Genomic DNA, 26,364 nt, shown 5'->3' on the forward strand with positions numbered 1-26,364 from the left:
AAGCCATTTAGGTGTGGGTCAGACCCACTTACGAGACAGTAACCTTAGAGACAGTGGTCCTATGCTGTCCAGACATAAATAGTGAGTGCTGTGCTCAGTCTGGGGATGCCAGGCTGTACATTCTGCTTTTTCCTTGGCTTTCCTCTCAAACAAATTAATAAAGTCAGGAAGCAATGAGTACTTAAGTTCAGAAGAAAAAACCATGGTGAATGAATACTTTACAAGAATGTCCATCACTGACAATGAGAGTATCTGTCATAGGATCAAGGATGAGGGACTGTAGAACAGGCAAGAGATGCCAATACTTTCTCCTGTGTTCAATAAAACCCAGTAGAGGATGCTGTTTTATGTTTTAAGAATGTTGAATTAGGTCTGGCCACAGAGATGGCACAGGAAAAAGAGAGAAGGTGATATTTTTTACTTCCAAAGCAGGTCTACTCTGAAGCAGAGGTAGAATGACAGAATGTAACCATAATGCCACATAATGCTGGGAGCTCTCATTAACACCCCATACAGAGGAGTCAGAGTGGGGCTCACTCACATTAAGTACCCCCAGGGTCTTGTGACTTGTTAGCAGTTTCTGGGGAAACAACCTATGCCATTCATAAGTTCACTCAGCTGAGTACTCTTAATTCCAAGGAAGCCCTCTTTCTTTCCTGCCAATTTGAGATCATCAGGAAAAATGTATAAAGCAAGTTGGAACTTCTACTATCATGGACAAAAGGATAGCCTTCAAGAAGACTGATTCTATTAATGGAAGCTTATTTCTTTCTCTGCAGACACAGTCAAATTTAAAGAAAAGTCTGGATGCTAATTTGGCATTGGTCCGTCTTCCCACTTTCATAATAATTGCAGCAGTAGGTAGTTAATTTTGACCTCTCCTTACTTATAATTTTCTGGTTACAAAACAATTCACTATAAACATTTAGTATTCTTGAACAGTTCAAAGTTTCAAATATACTCACTAGGAATAAAAATGTGGTCTTTATAGAGAACCTGAGTATGTAAGTGCACACTGTGGTCCTTTCAAGCTGCTCAGGACACAACCTACCTGCTCTCATGGAGCCTTTTCTGGCAAGTCGCAGAAGGCCTTTTTTTTTCAAAATGAAACTCCCTCCAATGAAAATGCTGGAGCTCATAGCCAATCCCAGACCAATATAAAAGTCATATTTTCCACGTCCCTGGCTCATTTCGTTTGTTACTGAAGAAGTTTCTGTGAATCACATTGATCACAGAACAGAGAACTACCGGTACTGGTACTGGAGGCAGGATGATGCAGTCTTCAAATCTAAACAACACAAAACAAAATGAGATTTTCAAAGAATGGTCATGACAACTCACATGAATTTCAAAATTTTACTCCATTTCTCTTTATATTTTCTTTATTACTATGATTGATAATAAATATATTTATTATTTAAATTTAACACCATGGGGCCGGCCCGTGGCTCACTCGGTAGAGTGCGGTGCTGATAAATTTAACACCAATCTAATTATATTTGTTCCAATGGTAAAAGATTGTGATTTAAAACCAAGATAAAATTGAATTTATAAATTCTGGTTCCATATCTAAAAAGAAAATGTTTACAGTCTTAGCTGACAGTCCACAGTAATAAACCTTTGCTAATAAGGAAAAAAAATTTTTACAGAAGAAAAGAATCAGGCATAACAATATACCAGTCAAATTTATAAATACATTTATCAATTTCACAAAAGTGTCCTTTCTGAATAATCTATACTGAGGAACTCAAAATTTCCCCACCATACGTTTTCTTCTCAGAAATATATAATATATATAATATATTATATTTATAGTATAATATATAATACATAACCATATGATTATTTATTTAGCCTATTTGGAGGTATGCTGAGAGAAGGCAGGTTTCACATTATTTTGTTAGCAAACGATGATTACAGCAGAGGGATGTCTGCCAGGGTGTGGTATGTGGTATTGGTGGACTCAAGAGAACCTAAAGAGCACAGCACCAAGAGGGCTCAACCACAAGACCAGACGGGAAGCAGGGGTTTACCAAAGACTGCAGGTTGTTTTCCAAATGGCCAACTCATGAACTGTGCTGAAAAATGAACTAAAGTGTACAAAGCAGAGCAAAGAAATATTTAGCAACAAGGTTTATGTAGTGGATTGAATTATGTCCCCCCAAAACTCCCTGAAACCTGAATTGTGTCCCCCAAGTTTTATGTATTAGAAACTTAGCCCCCACTGTGACTGTGATGAGAGTGGGTGTCACTTTTTGTTGCTTCGCCCCAAAAGCATGTCTCACTTTCAAGTTGCTGATCCCTCATGTTTGCCATAATTTGGCCTAAACTGCTGCTGCATCCTGCTGTTCATCTCCACCACCACCCCCGCCCCCGGCGTGGGACAGACCACTGAAAGTAAGCCGAGATGCTTCTTTCTGTCATCACCTGGGAAAAAGCCTTCCCAACACCAAGAGATTTATACAAAGAAAAGAAAGACCTTTTCAATCTAGATATTGATCATCAATTCCTTTATGAGGAATGCCTTGACCATAAAGGGGGAAATAACATCTTCTCTACAAATGCAGTTCTCTAAATTTTCCTGGCCTTAAAGAGGATGTTTGTAACTTGGATGAGACATCCTGTTCTTAAACAAAAGACTCGTAATTGATCAAAAATCTTACAAAAGACTAGACACTCTGAAAGCAGTAATGTCCTGGATAGATTTAACATTAACAAACTCTCTGGACTCAGAATCAACTATCTTATGGAGCAGAATCCCATTCCAGAGTTTCAACAATTGGTAATTACACTCAATTCACAGCACCTGGAATGGTGCCACTGCAGCTGCCCTGACATGATGATGACATCATCAGTCCTCACCTGAAGTAAGTTAAAAGGACTTGCCATGTTAAATGATAGCTACTTTGCTTTAAATGCTTTTGTCTTAACTGTGCCAACCTGATCTATAGTTTTGCTTTTTCTTTTAAATAAATAAAATGGGTGAAGATGTAGAAGATTCTTAAAGCAAATGTACTTCACAGTGCCTGGTTTTCCAAAGCCCTGCAGTTTCAAATATTGACCTTGTGGAGGACTAGAAATTTTCCTCAGGCTATAAAGTCTCTGGTGTAAGATAAAGATTTGTGGCGCAGCAAGGTTGCTGGCTCAAGGACAGACTAGCTACTGATTAATGTGTAAAGATACTGGAAAATTACTAGAAGGAGAAGGAATGTTTGCTAATGTTTTGTTAATGGATCACTTAATTGCCTTACTGGAATGTCATCTGGCTTGTTTCACTGAAAGTTACCAGCCTATATTGTTAAACTATAACTCCAGGGGTGGGAAATCCTATTATGGTAGTTGAAAGGTGGGGCTTTGAAGAGATGTTTGGATTGTAGGACCGTGCAGTAGTGAATGGATTAAAAATGGTGGTCAAGGGTGTGGTTTTGAGGGCTTTAAAAGAAGAGTCTGTCCGTCTTTCTCTCTCTCTCTCTGTTCTCTTTGCTTCCACCATCTTACAATGTGAGACCCCTGGGTAACTGTCGCCACCAGCAAATGGACTTTGGTCTTCCCAGTTTCAGAAGCTGTAAGCAATAAATGTCATTTTTCTTTATAAATCACCCAGTTTCAGGTATTTTGTTACAAGCAACATAAACGGACTAATACAGTTTATGATTACTTGTAAATGTCAGTCCAACTTGCTAGTATGTTTAGGATTTTTAGTCCCACAATTTAACTACAGAGTCCCAGAACTAATCTGCAACTCAGTCACAATCCTCACTAACTGGCCAAGTTTTTCCATTCTTCAAGTTATGAGATTCTGGCTTTAATGAAAGCAAATTAACTTCCTATCCGCCTAGCCCAATTACTTTACTCATTCACTCAAACAGTATTCACTGGACATACGCTGTATGAGTTAAGCATTATGCTAAGCTCTCTGGAAATACCTAAGGGATGATAACGTACCATAATAATGGTAAATACAGTATTATCACACTGAGTTGATATCACTCCAAACTAAAGAAAAAGGCCAGTGTTTTGGTTTGCCTGTTGAGGCATATTATGCTTTCTATACACTTCAATAAGGATATTCTTCCTCACCCCACTGATTTGGGGCTTGACCATCAAGTCTGCCTTACCCAATGAAAAGCAGGTGTAAGTGTCAGAGTGCCAGTTCCAAGACTACACCCAAAGAGGCCCCTCATATTTCCGATGGCCCCTTTGCACCCTGCCATGGCCATGTGAAGAGCATGCCCCAGGTAGCCCACTGATCACAACAGAGTGAAACACACACAACAGAATTATCCCAGCTGACCCACAGATCTGTGAGCAGGATCATAAATGCATATTCCTATATGCCATTGAGATAGCTAACTGATACACATGAACAGGCTTACTATGCATAAGTACAAAATTTCCATCACAATTTCAAAACACCAAAACTTGTCTGCAGAAAATAGACAATGAAAAGCTGGGTGACAGACATATAGGGGATCACTGTGTTATTCTACCTACTTTTTTGCGTATGTCTGAACATTTCCATATTAAGGTTTTTTTGTTTGTTTTTGTTTTTTTAAAGATGACCAGTAAGGGGATCTTAAACCTTGGTTTTGTGTTTTCAGCACCACGCTCAGCCAGTGAGCTAACCGGCCATCCCGTGGCCTTGGTGTTATCGACACCACTCTCTCCCAAGTGAGCCACAGGCCGCCCCTCATATTAAGGTTTTTAAGACACATTCTTCAATGCTCCAGATCTGCAGGGATGCCAAGATGGAAACATTAGCAAGTCTCAAAAGCAAGGTCACCCCCACAGTCTACGACAAGACCATACCAAAACATTCAAGGCAGAAAGGCACCAAGTTTTTGTAAGTATCAATCATATATAACATGGATGAGATTAGCCGTCCCCTTGAAACCTTTCCAAAATTGCATACGGGATCTGGAAAAGCATCCCTAGTCCTCCCTGTGTTACTCATAAGGCAAGATGATGCCATGAGAAAAGTCCTAGGTGGGGAGTTTGGGGACTCCATCCTACCTCTCACTGGGTGTGTGACCTTGAGTGAGTTACAAACACAAATAAGAAAGAAGCTAAATAATGTAAGGTATTGCCCTCTTTATGTGCCAAACATCGGTCATCACTGCAAGCCTCAATTGTAGCATGCCTGTGAAATAACTGCAGATGGGAGAGCCTCACTGACTGTTACAGAGATGTGAATTCATGCAGGGACAGGGGAGGTAGGAAAATTTTGGAATAAGATGGTTAGGGACAATCACTATTTCTATACAGCATAAGATTATAACTAAAAACAAAAAAGTGTTCCCACCACATCCTACATGAGTGGTTCATCTGTGTTCAGGAGCCAGTCACCCTCACCAGACTGCTGGCTCCTACACATTATTCACCTTTTTAGCATGTGCACCTAGCTTTTGGTAGTCTCAAAATGTCTTAATATATGTTTTCTGGGTGAACACAGATGAATGAAATAATTCATAATTGGCTGTAAAACATAAAGTTGCCTATTCTGAAGTGCCCATTAATACACAGAAAACCACAGCATCATTTAGATCAGTATCCTAACATGCAACCAGTGTCTTACAGCCTACAAACTTGAGAATAGTAAAAAGTTATCAAAGTATGCTGGGAAGTGGTAGTACTAGATGCAAGTGAAGATGCAAAAATAATGTTTACAGAATCTGGGAAAATGGGAGTAAAAAACCTAGCTACCCAAACCCTTCAGCTTTCTCAGCAGATATATCATTCTAATGAGCGCCTCACCTAACTCTGAATGAAGGCATCCCTTAAAATCTCCTGATGTAAAAATCTTCATCATCCTTTAACCATTACCCTCATGAAGCAATGTTCTTTTTTTTTTTTTTTTTTTTGTCTTTTTCGTGACCGGTACTCAGCCAGTGAGTGCACCGGCCGTTCCTATATAGGATCCGAACTCGCGGCGGGAGCGTCGCAGCGCCGCACTCTACCAAGTGCGCCACGGGCTCGGCCCTGAAGCAATGTTCTTAATGATCATGCAAGTTCTACTGAGAAAGCAACTACTTGACAGTGGTATTTTTCACTATAAATTTTTTCAAGTTCTGTGGTTCATAAATCTTCCTTTTGAAGGTCTGAATAGAACAAATCAAACTTATAGTCTGAACACTCTGAAATCAATAAAATGAAACTTTGTTATCTGCAAAGATGATACCCAGAAATAAGTCAGGTTTATCTACAATTCTAATCCCGGTATAATGATATCCTCATTAATCCAAATTCAGACTGTACTTACATGAACCTGACTTTCAAATATCAAATGTAGGAGTACAACTGCTTAATCTACTAGTAAGTATTGATACTTAATGTTAACTTTCACTAAATGCAAGTTACAAACCCGTGGTATAAGGTCTAAAATTAAGACCCAATATTATGAGTTACCTTGACATCTGGTAAAACTGGAAAAGCTTTGAATGGCCTCACCACAAGCCCCACCCCCCACTCCCCTCCCCCGCTCTGCTCCTGGGATAAGATCCTGAAGCCAAACATTTCTCCTTTTCCCAGAAATCAGGCACAGTCCCAGCTTATGCCTGAGTTGTGTGCTTCACTGCCATGCCAGCCCGAGGAATTAAAACAAGCAACTGCATCTTCCTTCAGGAACCAGGGGGATGACAAAGCCTGCCTTCCACAGCCCGTTTCCCCACTCTGTTCTGAGCACAATTTCTGTGAGGCCCTGCATGGTGTGCAGTGTCCTCCTCCCCTGGGCTGAGGACAGATTACTAAGGAAATGCTGTCCATCTCCTCTGCCCCAGTGTCAGTGTCTTGGGGTGGGGATCCCTCCCCAACCAACAAGGTCAAGAGGTGATTAAAACAATACCTAGAATGGAATTTTAATCACTTTATCCTAAGGTCACTGGAAGTTACTGCTCCTAACTTTAACATGGCTTATACATTAATTTTTTCCACAATTATTTTACATAAACTTTGTAAAATAAAACTCTATTGAAAATTGAACAAATGGCCACTGAAAATCTATTTTCCCCTTTCTTTTTTATTTTTACCTGAGTAATAGAAAATTCCAAACATACACAAAGTAAAGGCCTTTTCTGACCATTGTGTACCTGTGGCTTTTGAGAGTCTCTGTGGCCAGGCTGCCCCTCTCCTACCCACAGGATCCTAATGCCCATGAGACAGGCACCCCCACTGCCCACACATCTCATGGCCCTCTCCTTCCTTCCCATGACAGCTAACAGCTCCCCTCCTCCTCCCCTACCTGGGGCCTGCTCCTCACTCAAGGCCAGGGCACACTTCAAGCTGTGGTACAAAAGCTTCTCCAACAACTCCAGCCCATGGACGTTTTCTTTTCTTTCCACTTATTGAGATTATAGTCAGCCTTATGAAATTTTAATTCTCAATTACTGTTCTATCATCAAAGATAAACTCTTCAAGTTCCTCAAAGACAATTACTTTGGTTCTTTGTGCTGGTTTCCCCGCAGAGGGCACTCATTTATGGTGGCAAATTTGATTTATAAGCCTTTCCAGAATTAAGGTTATTTGGTTATTTGTTTCATTTGTTCACTCACAGAACTATACTTGGGGGACAAGGGCGGGGGATAGTAAGCAACATAAAATTTGCAAGTCTTCAAATTATAAAGCAGCCTTCAGCCACTAATGTAAATAATCTCATTTTGACTTAGTTTGAAAATAGGACATTAGTGTGAATGTCCTGAAAGGAATAGTTGCTTTGCTACTCTGAGACCTAGGAATGCTCCCACCCTCTGTAACCGAAGGTCAATCACACCTTGGAGAGCCTACAACAGAGGTATTTTTTACTCTTAATAATTAGCTATGGGCTTCCAGTCAAGATGGCAGAACAGACAGTTCCCAGTGTCTCTCTCTCTCCCACAAATCAACCAATTCACAACTATTAAAAATCAAGGACAGCCAAGCTGGGGCTGCTAGAGCTCAGGGGAAGAAGAGGAGAGACCTATGGAGTTCATGAAGGCAGGAGAAGCCTCGATGAGATAAAAAAAAAAAAAAAAGACCACTCCCACCATTTCAAAACCCAGCCGCTTCAAGGCTGGAACTGGTGAATGCACGGAGCAGGAACTGGCAAAAGCCACAGCTGTGCCTTTTGTATGAAGTTGCTTGGAGGTGGCAGGGGAGAAGAGGGCCTTGGTGGCTCTCGGGCCAGCAAGACCACTAACAGGGTTCCCATGGACCCACACAGGAGTGATCAGCCACAGACAACTAAAAAAAGGGGCCACTCAGAGGCCAGTGAGTCATCGCAAGGGACCAGTGCATGGCCCATCACATGGGAAGTGTTTGGAGTGTGCGCAGCAGGGGAGATGGGCCCACCAGGGGAACACTGGGGCAAAGCATGAAAAGCTGATATGCCCTCCAATCAGCACAGGTCCACTCAGTGGAGACTGGTCAGGAATAGAGAACTGTAGGAGGTGCAGTTTGCTGAAAAGACTCAGGCCCAGACCAGAGTTTCTACACAACCCAGGTGTACCAGATCTCACGAGACCAGAAGCACCTATAAAGTCAACCATTAAAATCTGAGCTGCATAAAAAGCCCTCCCCAGGGAATCAGCAGCAAAGGAGCAATTTAGCTCAACCACAGGGCTCTCAAATGCTGGTCCCCATAGGAACTTCCTCCATTTTAGAAGCAAGCAAAGGTCAACAAATTAGTTCCAGTGCAGAGTTTAAGTTGTAGGAACAGTGAATAATCCAACACAGAACTGAAAGAAAAAACAGAATACCACAGACCAGAGACAATGTGTGATGTTAACTAGTAAAGGTCTTACATGATCAAAGAACACCTTTAAAACTTAGAAGAACTGGAAGCCCCCTGGGCTCCCAAGCCAGGGAGGGGGGAGGGCCACAGGCCTCAGCCATGCCCCCCAAACACCCACAACCAGCCCAGCAATGACCACCAAGCCACCACAGGAAGCGCCCTGGGCTCCCAAGCCAGGGCAGTGGAGGACAGAGGGCTTCAGCCACACCCCCCTGACATCTGCATCCAGCCCAGCAATGACCAAGCCACTGCTGGAAGCCCCCTGGTCTCCCCTGCGGTAATGAGGGGGGTGCCACAGGCCTCAATCATGCCCCTCCTCCTTCTTCCTTCTCCCACCCTATTTCCTTCCCCCTTCCCCTCCCCCCCAGCCAACTGCTTCATATCTTACAGTGTAAAAAAAATAATACTAATAAACTTAATATAAAAAATAAACAAATTAGCTGTGAGGAGAACTGGATAATACAAAGAGAGAATCCCAATGTAAGTTAATAATAATATATCAATATTGGTTCATAACTGTAAAAAATGTACCACACTAATGTAACATGTCAATAACAGGAGAAACCATGTATGTGCTCATGGAGAGGGTATGGGAACTACCTGTACTTTCTGCTCAATTTCTTGTAAAACTAAAACTGCTATTAAAGTAAAAAAGGGGGGGGGGGGGAATTAGCCATGGAGCCATGGAGCCAGGCCAGGCTTATAGACAGCTAAACAAGAAAACTTGCTAAATTTCACTTCAGGTAGGTTCCCAAATCGGAGATGATAAGCTCCAGTTGGTAACCTGCCCATCTTACTTTTCAGAGGGACTCAGATGGAGTAACCCTCACCTCTTACTGTTATTTGCATGTGGCCATTTGCTCAATAAACATACTGAGCAGCTATTATGTGCCAGGCACTGGAGTTACAAAGACAATCAAAGGTCCCTGTCTTCAAGGATTCCACAGCTGAGAGAATTAAAAATTCTAAAAACAATCTATTCAAATTTTAAACACACTTTTAAAAACTCTTAGAATTTCCAGCTTGTTTTCTCTAAATTTTAAACTTAATATTCACAACTGATTTTACTAATATTTATGAATACTTGTAAACTTCTCATTAAATGCAAGCATGTTAAAAATGAAATAAATACATCTCAAAAAAATAAAATCGGGCCACTTTCCAAAATAATGTGGAGAACACGTAATTTAAAGAATAGGAAAAAATGGACTAGTATTCCAACATCTATGAAGAAAACCTAAATTAAGATTTGCTTTGGGCCGGCCCCGTGGCTCACTCGGGAGAGTGCAGCGCTGGTAGCACCGAGGCCGTGGGTTCGGATCCTATATAGGGTTGGCCAGTGGTTCGGATCCTATATAGGGCTGGCCGGTGCGCTCACTGGCTGAGCGTGGTGCAGACCACACCGTGCTGAGGGTTGCAATTCCTTACAAGTCAGACAAAAAAAAAAAAAAAAGATTTGCTTTGCAAAATAACTAACAGTAGGCAACATAATTACCACAGTTAGGAAACTTTAAAAATTGTACCAACTAAAGTACATATCCAGCTTTAAGCCTGCCACAGCACTTTTGACATTTTATTTTCACAAAGGCTTGAAAAGATACATGGTCAAGGCCCAGGATGAACCAGGTACAGAGACGTGAAGTAACTTGTCACATAGCTGGCAGATAGCAAAACCAGGACTACAACCCAGGTCTCCTCATCCTTAGCTTTCTGCCTTTCCCAATGGAGTCACCTTTTAGTCCCAGAGTTGGAACACAAGCAAGTTGGCAGCTCAAACCAGGCTCTCAGTGTAGGTCATCTTGTCTGCCCCATCTGCCCCTCCTTGTGCTCTGACAAGGGCTTCACCATCCTTATTATCCAAAGTAGACATAAGAGCCAAGAGGGCCAGATGGACTCTACCTTTGAAATATAGCCTCGCACCTGCACTGCCTGACAAGACCCTGCACCTCCACATCTCTCTCGACCCTAGTCCAGCTTATAATCGTGATGCTGCCATGCTGCTCTATAAAACACACCTCTGCCAATCTCATTCTTCTGCTTAAAAAGTGAGAACTACTACCCACTGTTTACAGCAAGAAGTTCAAATTTTATAACCCAATAACTAAGACTCTTCACCATTCATTCCAAGCCTACCTTTAAAATCTCATTTCCTATTCCCATATTTCACATACCCTGTATTCTACCCGAGGTCAGCACACTGCTGCCATTCTAACCTACTCCTGCTTTTCCTCCTCCATATCTTTGTTTACACGATTCCTTTCTTCTTAAAGGGCCCAGTTCAAAAAGAATCTCTGAAAGGAAGCCCTGCTTTCATTCCACAAGCCAGAGTAATCACAATCTTTTCTGAATTCCCTATCCTTTAACCTGCATCGTTCTTTGGACACTTATTTTCTAGCCTGTATTACGGTTACTCGTATCCCCTTCACTGTGGCTCCCTGTGAACAGGTGGCTTGCTTATCTCATTTATTTAACTGACAGAGATTTACTGAGTACATACTACATTCTAGAATGTAGGGTGAAACAATAAAATAAAGACATTCATCATATTGGAAAATGGTAAATGCTATGGTGAAAAATAAAGCATGTTAAGGGCACTGGGGAGTTGAGTTGGGGGGCTTCTATTTTAATTAGGGTGATTAGGAGGCCTCGCTGAGGAGGTAACACTGAGCAAAGTCTTGAAATTCAAGATGGGAAAAGAACAAAGCAGAGAGATGCAAGTGCAGAGGCTCTGAGGTATGAACAGGTGTGCCGTTTTCTAGGAAAAGAAAGGCCACTGTGACTGATCCTGAGTGAGTGAGGGTAGGTAAGCAGCAGAGTAAGGTGACTGTCAGAACATGTGGGGCCCTATAAGCTATACACAAATACAAAAGACATGGAAAACATCTGCAATCCATTTATTTTGCCAGGTCATAATTTCTATTCATCTACAGCCATTACTTTATACAGTTCTATTTCAAGTTTATTTGCATAAAACAAAGTTAGATATGCAGAAATGTTTAAGGCTGAGAACTGCTCTAGTCTGAGGGGTGCCCTTAGTTCTACAACACAGAGAAGTCTTTTTTTTAAAGCTCGTTGTCAAGTAGGGGCTTTTATTTTATTTCTTTAATAAACTGTATTGTATTTGCAGTTAACAATATGATGTTATGGGATGCATATAGACAGTAAAATGGTTACTCTAGCAAAGCTAATTAACATATCTATCATCTCAAATAGTTACTTTTTTTGGTGACAAAAGCAGCTAAAACATACTTTTTAAACAAAAATCCCTAATACAAATACAATTTTATAAACTGCAGTCATCATGTTGTACATAAGATTCCTAGACTTCATCCTACATACCTGCTACTTAGTATCCTTTGACATACATCTCCCATTCCCTCTTGGCCCCCGACCCACTGTTATATATTCTACAAAGAAGTGTCTTTCTGTTCAATATCACAACACTTACCAATCAGGTACATTTAGATAAAGCTTATTATACCTTCTATGGAAAACAAATGCAATATTCCAAGTCGTCTGTTTTAAATATGAGTGAACCATTTCTTTTTTTTTTTTTTTTTTTTTTTGTCTTTTTAGTGACCGGTACTCAGGCAGTGAATGCACCGGCCATTCCTATATAGGATCCGAACCTGCGGCGGGAGCGTCGCCGCGCTCCCAGCGCTGCACTCTCCCGAGTGAACCACGGGCTCGGCCCTGAGTGAACCATTTCTATACAATAGAAATACTCTGAAAACAACTGAGATTCTTCATATTATTTTTTTTCCCTGATAATAATAACTAAACCTCACTGAGCACCTACCTTAACACTGTTCTGATGATTTACACACATCAATTCTACTCTACACAATGAGAAGGTATTTTATCACCACTTTACAGCTAAAGAAACCAAACTTCCCAGAGGTAAAGTCAGATGCAGAGGGCCACCCAGAAAGTAAAGTGGACTGTACTTCTACAGGAGGCTGCCCACATCATATTAAAACTTTAGAGTTCTTAATCTTTACTTCTGCTTGGTTTTCACTGCTACCTAAGGTTCGCTTTAATTTTTTCCAACCTCTCATTTTGCATATTATTTTTAAAAATAGTACTACAAAACTTAAATCTCCAATCCTAATTCAGCAACATTAGTTATAAATGAAAATTTTAACTTACATGTAAGTTTAATATGGTCTCTCTTACGGAAAAAAGGCTAGAAGAGGTTAGAGATGATTTATTCACTCTCATTTCCTCGTAAGTACTACCCTTTATTCCCATTTAAAGTTTTAAACCCTGGCAGAGTAGCTCCAGCCTGGAAAGAAGAAAACACATAAGTAGATAAAAGGACTGAATAAAGTTGCTCTAAGTACTTTTTAAAATTTGGTTACTAGCCTCCATACTCATTTTACTTACCAACTAACGCAAAACCTACTCAATCAAGAATAACATACTGCTTCAACAGACAGCTTCTGGAGTGACAGCTCTCTACTCTCCCGTATTTCCCCTTATTAAACAAAAGATACAGAACTTAAGATACAATCCCGTATTAAATAATAAGAGGCACAACCACAAAACTAAACATATCGAGTGTTGCACCACTGTATAGAGAAGAAGTAAGACCGAGTGATTTTATAAAAGTTAAAGGATTAAAACAGCCATGTTCAAAACCTTACAGCAGATCTATCGCTTGTCCGGGCTTCCTCACCGCGGATTATTAGGAAAGCGCGTCCACCTCAGGAGTCGGGGAAAGGGAAGCGGCCCGCAACAACCCCCGGCGCAAGGCGGTTAGGCGCGCCCGCAGGAGGGGCGGCCTCGCCCGCGTCGGCGACCCGGCCCGGCCTCGGCTCACAGCCCCGCGCAGGCCGCTTGGGCCGCCCCCTCCTGCGCTCGCGCGGCCGCAGCCTTCGTCGCCGTCTCGCAGAATGTGTGAGCTCCCGAGGCTGCAGCTGCGCGCGCCACTTCAGCCATAGGCAGCGCCGAGGGAAACTTGCCGGGACGACCGCCCCGCGGACGCCAGCTCCGCCACCGAGGAGGCCGGGGACGCGGCCGAGTGACGCAAGAGGCCGCGCGCACGCGCAGTGCCGCGCGGCGCAGGCTCTGCCTCGGCGCCCTCTCCCGCTGCTTCCGGTTTCTTTACGAGGCTCTAGGCCCCGAAGCGCGAGGGTGGGGGCCGCGGCGCGGGCGGAGAAGGAGGGTAGGCAGTAATTTGCAAGGTGGAGCTGGTCGATTAAGTGTTTAAAATCAAAGTCCCGTCTGGCGCTTATTTAAAGTGCGAATTCCCAGGGGGACAGTGAGTGCAGCCACATTTTGAGCTGCGTCCCGGGCGATGCCTTGGGGGAGCGGTTCCTCGAGGAGGGCGAGAGGCGGAGCCGAGGACAGGTGCCGAGGTGCTGGGGGCCGGGTGGGGCCAGGGAAGCCCGGGCGACTTTACGGTCTTCTGGATCTTTTCATGAGACCCAGTGGTGGGCTACCCCGCCTCGACTTCTCCTGGAATGGAGAAATTCCCTGGGCCCCCACCATCATGGTTTCCTCGAAAGAGGACAGAGACAGGGCGGCTCACTCATAAGAAGTAGTGAAGGGCAACTAGCTAGAAACAGAGCGAGGCCTGGGTAGTAAATCAATGATTCCTTAGTTACAAGTGTAGAAGGTCCCTTGCAGATGTTGTTCCAGGTTGTGACTAGACATAAAAACACTGTTACATGAAATTTAAGTCATATGGGGTGAGAATCTTTATGAATGAATTATATGCTTACTGAAATAAAACACCAAATATAATTTGCCCTTTTCATATGCTAATCCTATTGGGCTGTTCTGTTCTAAACTGTATACACAGTCCCTGGCCATTGTAGTTTTGGTATAGGTCACTATGCTGCTTCTGATTTCAAAACTTTTAATTTGCTGTGAACTTGGCAGCCAGACAACTCTGCATCTTAGGAGTGAGTGGCTTAGAGGATCTATTTTGCTTACTTTTTGGTCTCAGCCCAGTTCTAGTTATATGACATTACACTGAATATTGAAAGATGGTTGACATGTGGATGATGCAGTAGATAGATGGAAAATGACTCCGATTCTTCACCCATCCATGTGCCAACACATTTTGCAGTGCCTTTGCACCTCCACTTCACCCCCTGAATCTGTATTAGCCTCGGGACTGGCCTGCTGGAGGAGGAGAATATGTGGGGCAAGGCGAGTCACAGAGAGCCCAGCTAGCTTGCTGGGCTGACCACTGATTGAGACCAGATTGAGGCAAGTTGGTTCAAGTCCGCAAAACTGTTCCATTTACCCACAGACATGAGAACAAATGATTGTTGTGTTAAGCCACTCATGTTGAGGTGGAGTAGTATGTAGCAATAACTAACTGGTAAAGGTGCCAACAGATACCTCTAGGAGGCAGAGAACTGTAAGGAAAGCAGTGGTTGGCTCATATGAACAGGAATGCTTAGAAGTATCAGTGTGTTAATTTATCCTAATGAATGATTTTGATTTAGCTCTTTCCTGCCAGTCATCCCAGCTAGAGCCCTGCCTCATCACATCAGCATCCTCTCATGACTGCAGCCCAGATTTCCTCTCACATTCATCATCTGGACCTGCCACCTGACACTGTCACACTATGCACTGTGTTGTCTTATAAGTGAATATATACCTTGCTAATGTGATGCAGGCTCCTTAAATGCCCATATCACTTCTCTAGTGCATGACGTTGCACATCCTAATATACTTGAGTGCTCAAGCTGTGATCATGAGGTATTTTTAAAGTTTTAAAATTCTAATTCTTTCTCATACACTGCTGGTGGAATTGTAAAATGGTACAACTTCCTTGGAATACAGGTTGACAGTTTCTTAAAAAGTTAAACATACACCAACCATATGATACAGCAGTTCTACCCCTAGGTATTTATGCAAGAGAAATGAAACCATACATCCATAAAAAGACTTGCAAATGAACATTCCATAGCAGCTTTATTTGTAATAGCCAAAAAACTGGAAACAACCCAAATATCCATCAAAAGGTGAATGGTTAAGCAAACTATGGCATATCCATATGATAGTACTCCAAAAAGTTCATGGAAAAATGGAATGAAAAGATAATGCTAATCTTTCCATGAACATTTTTGAAGACCCCTAGTATGATACGATAAAAGGAAATGAACTATCAATGCTGTATGACATGGCTGAGTCTCAAAATAATTATGCTAGATGAAAACGCCAGACCAAAAAATATATATATGTGTGTATATATACACATATGTGTATATATACACACATATATTTGTGTGTATATATACACATATATTTATGTATATATACACATATGTGTGTATATATACACATATTTATGTATACATACATATATATATGTGTATATATATACACACACACACTAAATGATTGCACTTATATAAGTGTAGGAAATGGAAGCTAATATATACTGACAGAAAGCAGATGAATGGTTGCCTGGGAGTGGAGGGACAAGGAGGGGGAGGAATTACAATGGATGAAAAAGAAACTTTGGGGTATGGCTATACTCACTGTTTTGCTCATGGTGACGCTTTCATCTTATGGCATATGAAATTGTACATTTTATAAATGTGCAATTTATCATGTCAATTACCTCAATAAAGCTGTTTAAATTTTATGTCAATTATCTCAATAAATCTGTTTCAGAAGCATAGGTAAGACTTCATTGTTAATATCATGTATTAGGAAATCAAATAGTTTTCTTACATGTAAATTGTTTATCAATTACTCTCATGTGTTTCGGTTTTGTTACCACAGAAGCATAAGAACAGCATAGCAGATGATAATTTTTTATTTAGCTCTATCCCCTGTCACTAAATTTGCCCCTCGTACCTCTAAAATGAATAGTGGCATTTTAAAATATTAGCATTATGTAAGTGCTTATCATTTAGTATTATTTAGTTTACTCAAGGCCATAAATAACCTACAAATGAAGTAGTGCATTTTCCAAAACATTTGTTGGGAGAGTGTAGGGGAAAACTCTCTGGGGAAAAAAAAAACAAACTCAAAGTGAATTTAGGTTGAACACTAGGATATTCACTCAAAGCCAGGGGTTGGCTTTTAATAATTGCCTCACTTGGTGGGCTGGCCCATGGCTCACTTGGGAGAGTGTGGTGCTGATAACACCAAGGCCACATGTTCAGATCCGTAAATAGGGATGGCTGGTTAGCTCACTTGGCAGAGTGTGATGCTGACAACACCAAGTCAAGGGTTAAGATCCCCTTACCAGTCATCTTTTGAAAAAAAAAAAAAATTGCCTCACTTGGTGAAATGGTTAAGTGGGTGTAGCAGGCAGAACAATGCCCACCCAAAGATGTCCACATACTGATCCCCGGAGCCTGTGACTGTCACCTCATGCAGCAAAAGGGACTATGCAGATGTGATTAAGTCAAGGATCTTGAGATGGGGAGATGGTCCTGGATTGTCCAAGTGGGCCCAAAATAGTTCCCGAGGCCTTTGTGAGAGGGAGGTAGGAGTGTCAGAGAATAAGCTATGGCATTGCTGGCTCTGAAGGTGGAGAAAGGAGCCTCAAGTCAAGGCATGAGGGCAGCCTCTAGAAATTGAAAAGGGCCGGCAACGGATTTTCCCCAGAGCCTCCAGAGGGATGTAATCCTGCTGACACCTTGACTCTAGCCCAATGAAACCTGAGTTGGATTTCTGACCTCCAGAATGGTAAGATAATAAATTTGTGTTGTTAAAAGGCACAGAGCTTGTGGTAACTTGTCAGAGCAGCAAAATTAATACAGTGGGTAAGTATGCCAAATTAAGGTCAAGGAGAAAACACTGACATCCCCAAAATGTCCTCACAAAATAAGGATAGATTCCATTTTATAGACAGGCTACCTAGTTTGACTCCATGCTCTGGCTCATCGCCTCAGTTATTTCATTTGGGCTTATTCTGTTACTTGATCAGCTTCTCTTCCATCTTGCTCGCTATGGACTAGTTCCACTCCCAACTCTTTCTAATGTCCTTGGCTGCAATAAATCTCTCTCTTGAATTTACTTCACGAGTGCACCTTACCTGTCCAACTCAAAAAAGCTTTTGAAACTACCGAGGATCAAAACAATGGTGTACAAGTAAGTGTGACTGGCACTACAACAAATATGCTGACAATGTCACACCTATGGGTCATCAGACGGGGCATGACTAAGCAGCAGCAGAACTCTAGCACAAGGCCTGGGAGGGCAGGGCCATGCCTGATTTCATATACTCCTCAGCATCAGATGCAGAACTCACCTTCAAGAGCCATTGTGCATGGCAAGCAGCTAGAACAAACGGTTCTGTAGTAGTAACCAACCAAGGCTAGTTTTTGTTGCATGGCTGCAGAATTTGGCATTTACATATTTCACAGCCCCAAAAACCTGTCTAGGAAGGGTTATCCATTGAAACATCTGATTGTTTCTTTAAATGATTGTTCCTGATTTCTGTATAAGTATACTTTGATCAGAATGTGAATATTAAATCCTTTTGGATACAGTCTAAGAAAAAATTGTTTTACTCAAAACATTTTTCTCATTTAATAAGATAACTTATAGGACACTAAATAAGATTAAAGGACAAAATTTATTTTATTTTATTTTTTTACAAAAGATGACTGGTAAGGGGATATTAACCCTTGACTTGGTGATGTCAGCACCACGCTCTCCCAAGTGAGCCAATGGACCAGCCCCTAAATGACAAAATTTCTGATGATGCTTGGTGTATTAAAATGTGTTATGGTTTTCTAATTTTCTATGAACTTAAAATGTAAAATGATGTATGTTATGCAACTCAAAAACATGTAAAAGGTATTAACATATTAAAATAGAGCTGGTTTTAATACCATCATTTCATTGGATCAGGAGATAAACACAGGATGATGAATTCCTTCACATATTATGGATTTGCCCCCTAAGACAGATGCACAGGTAGACATTTTCTACATTGTTATGAACACTAAAGGCTATTCATTAATACAAAGAAAACAGGAAAAATTTGAGAAATTTGGGATGATTTGGAACCTGAGGCTACTACACAAGCATTTCAAGTAAAGGGAAAAAAAATAACAAGTGTTCAGCTAGAAATAAATTATTTTATTTTAAAACACATACAGATTAATAAATATTATTGAAAAACTTAATAAATAGCCTTTTATTTACATAAGGCAATTACAACATGCTATGACTACTTCTATAAAGCAAAATATAAGCAAGTCTTAGCCATTGACAGATGTGTACATGTATGCTAATCGGAAGTTCCCCTAATACATTTACATGAAAAAACTTTAATCCAACCAATCAACATTTGACAGTTTTGATCTAGTCTTATTCCTCTTTCATGATTATATTCCATTTTACAAGAAAATAATAGTTATCTTTTAAATAGGCAAAAACAGGAAGGCTACTGAAAAACAATATCCTTTAATTTTTGTAAGGTGCAAAAACACTGACAGGGTTGGGAGGCAAATTATTATATTCTCACAAATAAAATAATACTCTGAACTTTTCAACAAGACCCTTTGGCACTAGTGGTTTGAGAGCTCCTGCCATTCGCTTGGTGTCAGATAGTTCATCATCAGGGTTGAGCTGCTTGGAAGCAGGAAGTTCAACATCGTCCATTACAAATTCAGCACAACGGAATCAATGTGTTTCACAGGTCATTAAATCTCTGTACAACACAAACCTAAGCAGAATGTCTGGGGAGCTCATCACATCATCAGAATGTGATTGCTCAGTACAGCTTTTCAAAATCCCTGCTTAATTTCCATATTTTACAGTAAGATATATATAACCCTTCCTTCTAAAACAAAAAGAAAAATTAAAGTGTCATGGAATCATGCAAATGTTACACTTACTGCTTCCTCTCCTTTCTCTGTGGTCAAAGCTGCATGTTCTACAGCAGTCCTGAGCAGACCCAACGGCCAATGCAAGGGAAGTCTCCACCATGTTACTTCCAGAGCAGTTCTGAAGGCCACCAGAACATCTGAGGCCACCAGAACACTGCAGAAGTGCTAGCGTTTTAAAAACAATTTGGAGAACCATCCCTCCCCTTTAGAGGTAGAAAAACGGAGGCACAGAAAGGTTAAGTGACTCACCTATATTTGCACAATTCAGAAAAAAATAGAGACAAGAACAAATAAATCCTTCTCCCTCATGCTCTGGGCCTTAGGCTCTGCTGTTTAATCACTTTGGATACATTCAAAATAGATATTTATTTATATGATTTTTGTTCTACTGAATATCAACTTTTTACTAGACAACATTTTTTGATGTAACAGAGCTACATTTTCTTAAAATATAATTCTTTTGTGGCATTTAACAGTACATGAGAATGTGTATGAAAATAAATGAGTAGTGATATTGGGCCAAATTATCATTCCTGTTCCTATAATTCTTAATCTTTTCAAGTATACAATGGAGGTATAAGAATCTGGCCAGATGTGAAAAATCACCTATAAACTAAAGGACAAACCCTTAAAATTCATCACCAGTACAACTATGAGGTGAAAGTGAGGAATACAATAATTTGAGGTATTTTATATGATAAACTGTCTTGTTTATTGGTCTTTTTCTCTTTCCAGCTCAAGTTAACAGAATCTAACTATGAATATGAGTAAAACATACGAAAGATGCACATGGACATGTCCTTGGGATGAAGGTCAGTGCTAAAAAGTTAACGATATAGTTTTGGTCCCTGAGAATGTGGAACACCAAGACTCCATCCAGTCTTGCCTGATGGGTGAACAGCCTCCTTGGTGTCAGACACACTGAGAAGGACAACTCCTGCAGATCATGGAAGCTAGTCCACACAGGCAGGAACAAACCTTCAGCTGGAACATGCTCCCTGCCTAGTTTCCCATTCAGTCACAGGAAGCCTGAGTCAGGACGGAACAGGCACCAGGGAAGAGCGATGGGCAGCTCTGTGAGCCAGCAGAGCACTCTCTCCACTCTTCTAGACTAGCTGAGCAGCTAGGAAAGAGAGGTGTCATCTCCCAACAAGAATTACATAGCACAGCAGCAGCCTGTTTCCAAGGACTGAGCCTTTATCCACACCCAAGAGACACTGCATCTCCAGTGCTTTACAGAAGTCTAGGAGCTGTACTCAGAAGTCCAGCACAGTATTTGCAAAGAGCTGAGCTATCTAAGGAGGAGCATGACAGACTACTGCACATTTAAATATGAGAGGGTACTTCAAACAGTTCATGGAAAAATAGAATTAAAAGATAATATGAATCTGTCCATGAACTTTTTGAAGTGCCCTTGTAGTGCTCTCTCCTATCAGAAAACAGATATGAAACTCATAGAAGAACAGAGACCAGCACACAACTGCTGGGATAAGCTTCTGGAAGTAAAACTGAGTGTAACATATTGGCTTGAAAAATAGGAACTGAAAGAATATTTCTTATTGCTGAAAAAAGAGCAGCTAAGTATATAAGTGTACTTCAAAAAGTTCATGGAAAAATAAAATTAAAAGACAATATTATACTGCAGCTGCCCCACACTGGTCCACAGGTTCTGGGGTTGAATTCTGTCCCTCCAACACTGTCAAAATGCTCTCTGTGTTTCCAAGAGCAACAAAAAATCTCCAGGGTTGAGGACATGCCTATGGACTTTACCTGGGAGGAATGTGAGGACTTGGACGATGTTCAAAGGACCCTGTACAGGGACGTGATGCTGGAGACCACAGCAGCCTGGTATCGCTGGGGCACTGCATTGCCAAACCTGAGGTGATCTCCAAGTTGGAGCAAGGAGCAGAGCTATGGATGGAAGAAGAACCCCCAAACCAGAGCCTACAAGAACACACTTCTTCCAGAGAGACTGAAACACATGCTGGATAGAACCTGACAACCATAATATAACAGGAATTGCACAGACATCATGAGTCAGCATCCCAAGATTCAAAGTGGGCAGCAGCCTTCTGAAAATAGTGGACATGGGGAAGCCTCCAACACAGAGACAGTATTATTTACACATAAGAGGGTGCATATGGGAAAGAATGCCTGTACATGCACTGTACAGGGGAAAGCCTGTGGTAAGTCAATTCACACTGCCTAAGAGATAACTCAGGTACAGAGGAAAACTTTTCAATGTGATGTATGTGGGAAGATGTTCTATAAAAAGTCTAAACTCATGAAACATCAGAAAATACGTACAATAGAGAAACGCTATAAATGTAGTGAACATAAGAAATCCCTCATTAAAAAATCATCCCTTATAATATGCCAGAGAAGACATACAGGGAGAAGCTTTATGGATGTACCAATGTGAGAAATCCTTTCAGAATTCAGACCTTACTGTATGCATCAGAGAATTCACTTGGGGTAAAGGTCCTAGTGTGGAAAAACCTTTCACCAGAAGTCAAGCCTCAGCAGGCATCAGAGAACTCACACAAAAGAGAAACCCGATGAATGTACAGTCTTCCCTCGGTATCCACAGGGGCTTGGCTCCAGGACCCCCACAGATGCCAAAATCGAGATGCTCAAGTCCCCTGTATAAAATGATGTAGTATCTGCATATAACCTATGCACATCTTGCCTTATACTTCACATGATGTCTAGATTACTTATAATACTGAATACAGTGTAAATACTATGTAAATAGTTGTTACACTGTTGTTTTTTATTTATATTATTCTATTGCTGTATTATTATTTTTTACTTTTTACTTTTTTCAAATATCTTTCATCCACAGCTGGTTGAATCACAGATGTAGAACCCGTGGATATGGAATGCTGACTATAATTGTGGCAGATTGAATAATGTCCCCCCCCCAAACTCACTGAAGCTTGAATTGTGTCCCCTAAGTTTTATGTATTAGAAACTTAGCCCCCACTGTGACTGTTTAAGAGGGTGAGAAATCCCATTATGGTAACTGGAAGGTGGAGCCTTGAAGAGGTGACTGGATTGTAGGACCATGCCATAGTAAATGGATTAAAAATGGTGGTCAGGGGCATGGTTCTGAGGGCTGTAAAAGAGGACAGTCTGTATTTCTCTCTGCTCTGTTCTCTCTGCTTCCACCATCTTGCAATGTGAGACCCTTGGGTCACTGTTGCCACCACCAGGTGGACTTTGGACTTCCCAGCCTCAGAAACTGTAAGCAATAAATGTTGTTTTTCTTTATGAATCACCCAGTTTTGGGTATTTCTGTTATAGCAATACACAAAAAAATGCACTAATACAGTAATGAACATGGAACTTGTCAGAAGTTACACTACAGCAGGCATCAGAGAACTCACACGAGAGAATCCTGTATGGCAGACACTGGCTATGTATTCAGCAAAAAGCTCTCTCTTTTCTCTTGCACACACAGTGAGCCTGCATTCTCAGCCTCCCATTACTGTGTGGGACCACGTAACTGAGCTCTGATCAGGGAAACATGAACATAAGTGAAGAACATTATTCCAGGCCTGGCAACAAAAAAGTGTCCATGCAGTTCTCCCTGACTTCTCATGCCCTCTAGGACCAAAGTGAAGATGGCACCCTAGGGTGGCCTTGGGAGCCATAGGTGGGAGAAGGTCACTGTGATTTAAGACAAAAGGAATTGATTGGAGAGGGCAGAGATCTTCCCTCCTCTATCCCAAAACCTTCCTTTGTACTTCATATGAGTGAGAAATAAATATCTAATGTGTTAAAAAAATAAATTAAAAAGATTAAACAAATCTTTTCATGAACTTGTTGAAGTACATTCGTTTTCACTAATGCTCTAAAAGGAAAGGACTGTAATGACAGTCTCCGTGATGAGCAAGGCCACAAGGAAACTCAATTCCTTCCCAACAGTCCCACAACGGTCAGGGCTGCACTCCATGTGTGCCAGGGAGCAGATGGCCCTCCTGCTCCAGAACCTTCTCCAAAGAGATGGAGGGCTTTGCAGACCAGAAGAATGCTCCATGGTGATCTCCTGGTGCAGGGTTTGGGTTAAAATCTGTAATTGGCCCTAGACTTGATCAGTGAGCAGAACAGGAACCAATCTTCACAAACGCGAAGATCTGGATGAGAAAACAAGGTATTGTCCAAGTAGAAGAGGAGAGAAGCAGCCTATTTCAATCTCTATCAAGAGCAACCTGCAAATTATGATCCCAAACCTTTGATTTTAGAGAGGGCTTGAAAACAACTATACGGTAGGCATTCTTTTCTTAGTTATATCAGAGACAAAACCCAAAGAATAGTAAAATAATGAAATTGTTTCACATGCGTTTACTTTTAGAAAGACCAATAAGAGACCCCATTCTAGGCCCTCCCCCAAAGCTCTCACTTCAGGGCTTTTTTTCTTTGCATTTCCAAATGAATTATGAAAACATAAATTTGTAAAATAAATACTATTAAATCAGTGGTTATATGTTCTATGTTAAACTCGAAAATTAAACTGTTGCTCCACTGGTCATGTCATTTTACTTTGAGGCTAGTGTCATACACTTGAAAAATAATGGATAATATGAACTTTGTTCCACTGGAAGAAAAGCTGTGAATGCTACCAAAGTAATGCTGAACACATGTAAAACTGAGAGATCCTAACTGTTCGAGGACCATTACCTTCAAGAGAAAAGCTATTAATACTTGGAGATTTTGTTTTACTCCAGAAAAATCATAGGAAAGATCATCAAGAAAACATCACCTCTAAGTATCCATGGTATAATTATGGATTAAAATATAAGGTACACCAATAGATGCAATTAAACTAAGCTTCACACGTAAACTGTAGCAAAATAATCATGATAATTTCCATATGACGTGTAAATCTTGTCATTATGCTTGTATAGCCATGTTTTCTTTGAATATCTCAAACTCCTGACCTAGGAACCTATTTTTATGCCTTAAAAGTGTATTGATACTACTACATGACATTTTCAGAAAGTTCAGTTCAATAAATTAAGGCCTATATTCCTAAAAATGCTGATGATAAAAATCAAATCTTCAAGAGCTGATGAAAAGAGTAATGAACTTTTTAAGCATTTGTTAACTGTCAGTTGATAAAATTTTTTTAAATTCTTAATAATTTTGTTGCTGCTCTTAGTTTACAAATCACTGACAACCCTTGATCATCACATGTACTTTTAATTCATAAAGGTATTTTCAGCTCCATGTAAAACTAGTCTTGCTTTATTTAGCATCTTTGTTCAACATTTAGGGAACTATTCCTTGGGTCTTTACTTTAGAAATGTTCTTTTTGCCTGCAAAAACATTTTTTTCTTTTTTTCTTTTTTTAAAGATGACCGGTAAGGGGATCTCAACCCTTGACTTGGTGTTGTCAGCACCACGCTCACCCAGTGAGCCAACCGGCCATACCTATATGGGATCCGAACCCGTGGCCTTGGTGTTATCAGCACTGCACTCTCCTGAGTGAGCCACAGGCCGGCCCCATTTTTTTCTTAGTGAGTAATTTTAATTGGGTATTATTAAATTTCATGTTCTATTTCACATATTTTACTAAATCTCATCTTTCAAAAAGTTCATGGAAAGATTCGTATTATCTTTTAATTCTATGATTTTATTGGTTATGAATATTCATGATACAAAGCTGATTGTCACCCCTTGTGCTCATGATGTGAGGGCTAGATTCATACTGGAAGCATACCCATTACCACAAATTGCATTTGTACCACATATCCCCCACCCAATTATCCTCAACCTCCTTCTCCCTCCCCCTTTGCCCCCATTCCATTTTGTAGTCCTAGGAATGTTCTTTCCCTCTGGAAGTCCAATGCACTACTGTGGTCTTTCTTTCCTTCTTTCTTTCTAATTCTGTTTTTCCATGAACTTCTTGAAGTACCCTCATATATGTCCTACTAAATAGTTACTCTTTCATTTAACACCTTCATTATCAAGTTAAATAATTTATTTGTTCTGAGTGTTCATAAATGCTTGCTGAAAGAGAATGTGGATATATTTGATACTGGATCCCAGTTACATAGAATGAACATAAATAAAATACCTCATGCTAATTAGATCAATTATCTTGAACTGTACGGTAACTACATGCTACACAGATCAATTTGCTTTAATGTGTGTTTAGTCCTATCTTCCAAAGGATATACTATTATTTCTAACTGCTTTACACGTTTATAGTTTAAATATTGAAATATTAAACTGTAGTCAAGGAAGTTGCATTATTCTAACCTAAGAGAACATACACATAGTAATAGTCAAATTAAGTGAATAATTCAAGTGATAAAGGCACTGAAATTGATTTGAGCTACTGAAAAGTCATTCTGCCAATGGAACCCTGCATCATGTTCGTAAACTCCTCTATTTGCTATTAAAACTTCTTAGGATGGGCAGGGGGAGTCAACTTGTTAGTGGATTAAAAACAATTCAATTTATATACCTCTTATTTTGATGGCATACCTGAATGTATACATGCTTTACACAAACTAACAGAACTACAGACGTGTTTACTGCACAGAGCCAGATTTCAAGACAATGATTTTTCCCACTTCCAAAGTAATATTCTAAGTAAGAATATCTGCTCTCCTGTAAAGACTAACAACAAAGAGCCCACCTTTATTTTCTATTTAAATAATGTTAAAATGTTTTTAAAGGAAAGAGTATTCATGAAAGCTTCCAGGTAAATGGAAATGAATATTAGATTCATCTCCTCAGAGAGAGATGACATTCAGGCAACTACTGGGCAAT

The 26,364-nt window shown here is 40.6% G+C and overlaps 1 protein-coding gene across 3 annotated transcripts in view; it reads right to left on the bottom strand.

Moving 5' to 3' along the window:
* The window catches only part of NIPA2 (NIPA magnesium transporter 2), a 40,518-nt gene extending 26,745 nt beyond the window's left edge, over positions 1 to 13,773 (bottom strand). For all 3 annotated transcript variants that reach the window (XM_063090700.1, XM_063090701.1, XM_063090699.1), the window contains exons 1-3: positions 13,411 to 13,773; positions 12,914 to 13,049; positions 1,052 to 1,288 (exon numbers count right to left, since the gene is read on the bottom strand). In XM_063090700.1, the coding sequence (XP_062946770.1) occupies positions 1,052 to 1,190 (139 nt within the window). In that variant the 5' untranslated portion in view covers positions 1,191 to 1,288; positions 12,914 to 13,049; positions 13,411 to 13,773. The remainder of the gene's footprint in view (positions 1 to 1,051; positions 1,289 to 12,913; positions 13,050 to 13,410) is intronic.
* Positions 13,774 to 26,364: the final 12,591 nt, after the last annotated feature.

This window comes from Cynocephalus volans, chromosome 3 (assembly GCF_027409185.1).
Source record: "Cynocephalus volans isolate mCynVol1 chromosome 3, mCynVol1.pri, whole genome shotgun sequence".
NCBI lineage: Eukaryota > Metazoa > Chordata > Mammalia > Dermoptera > Cynocephalidae > Cynocephalus > Cynocephalus volans.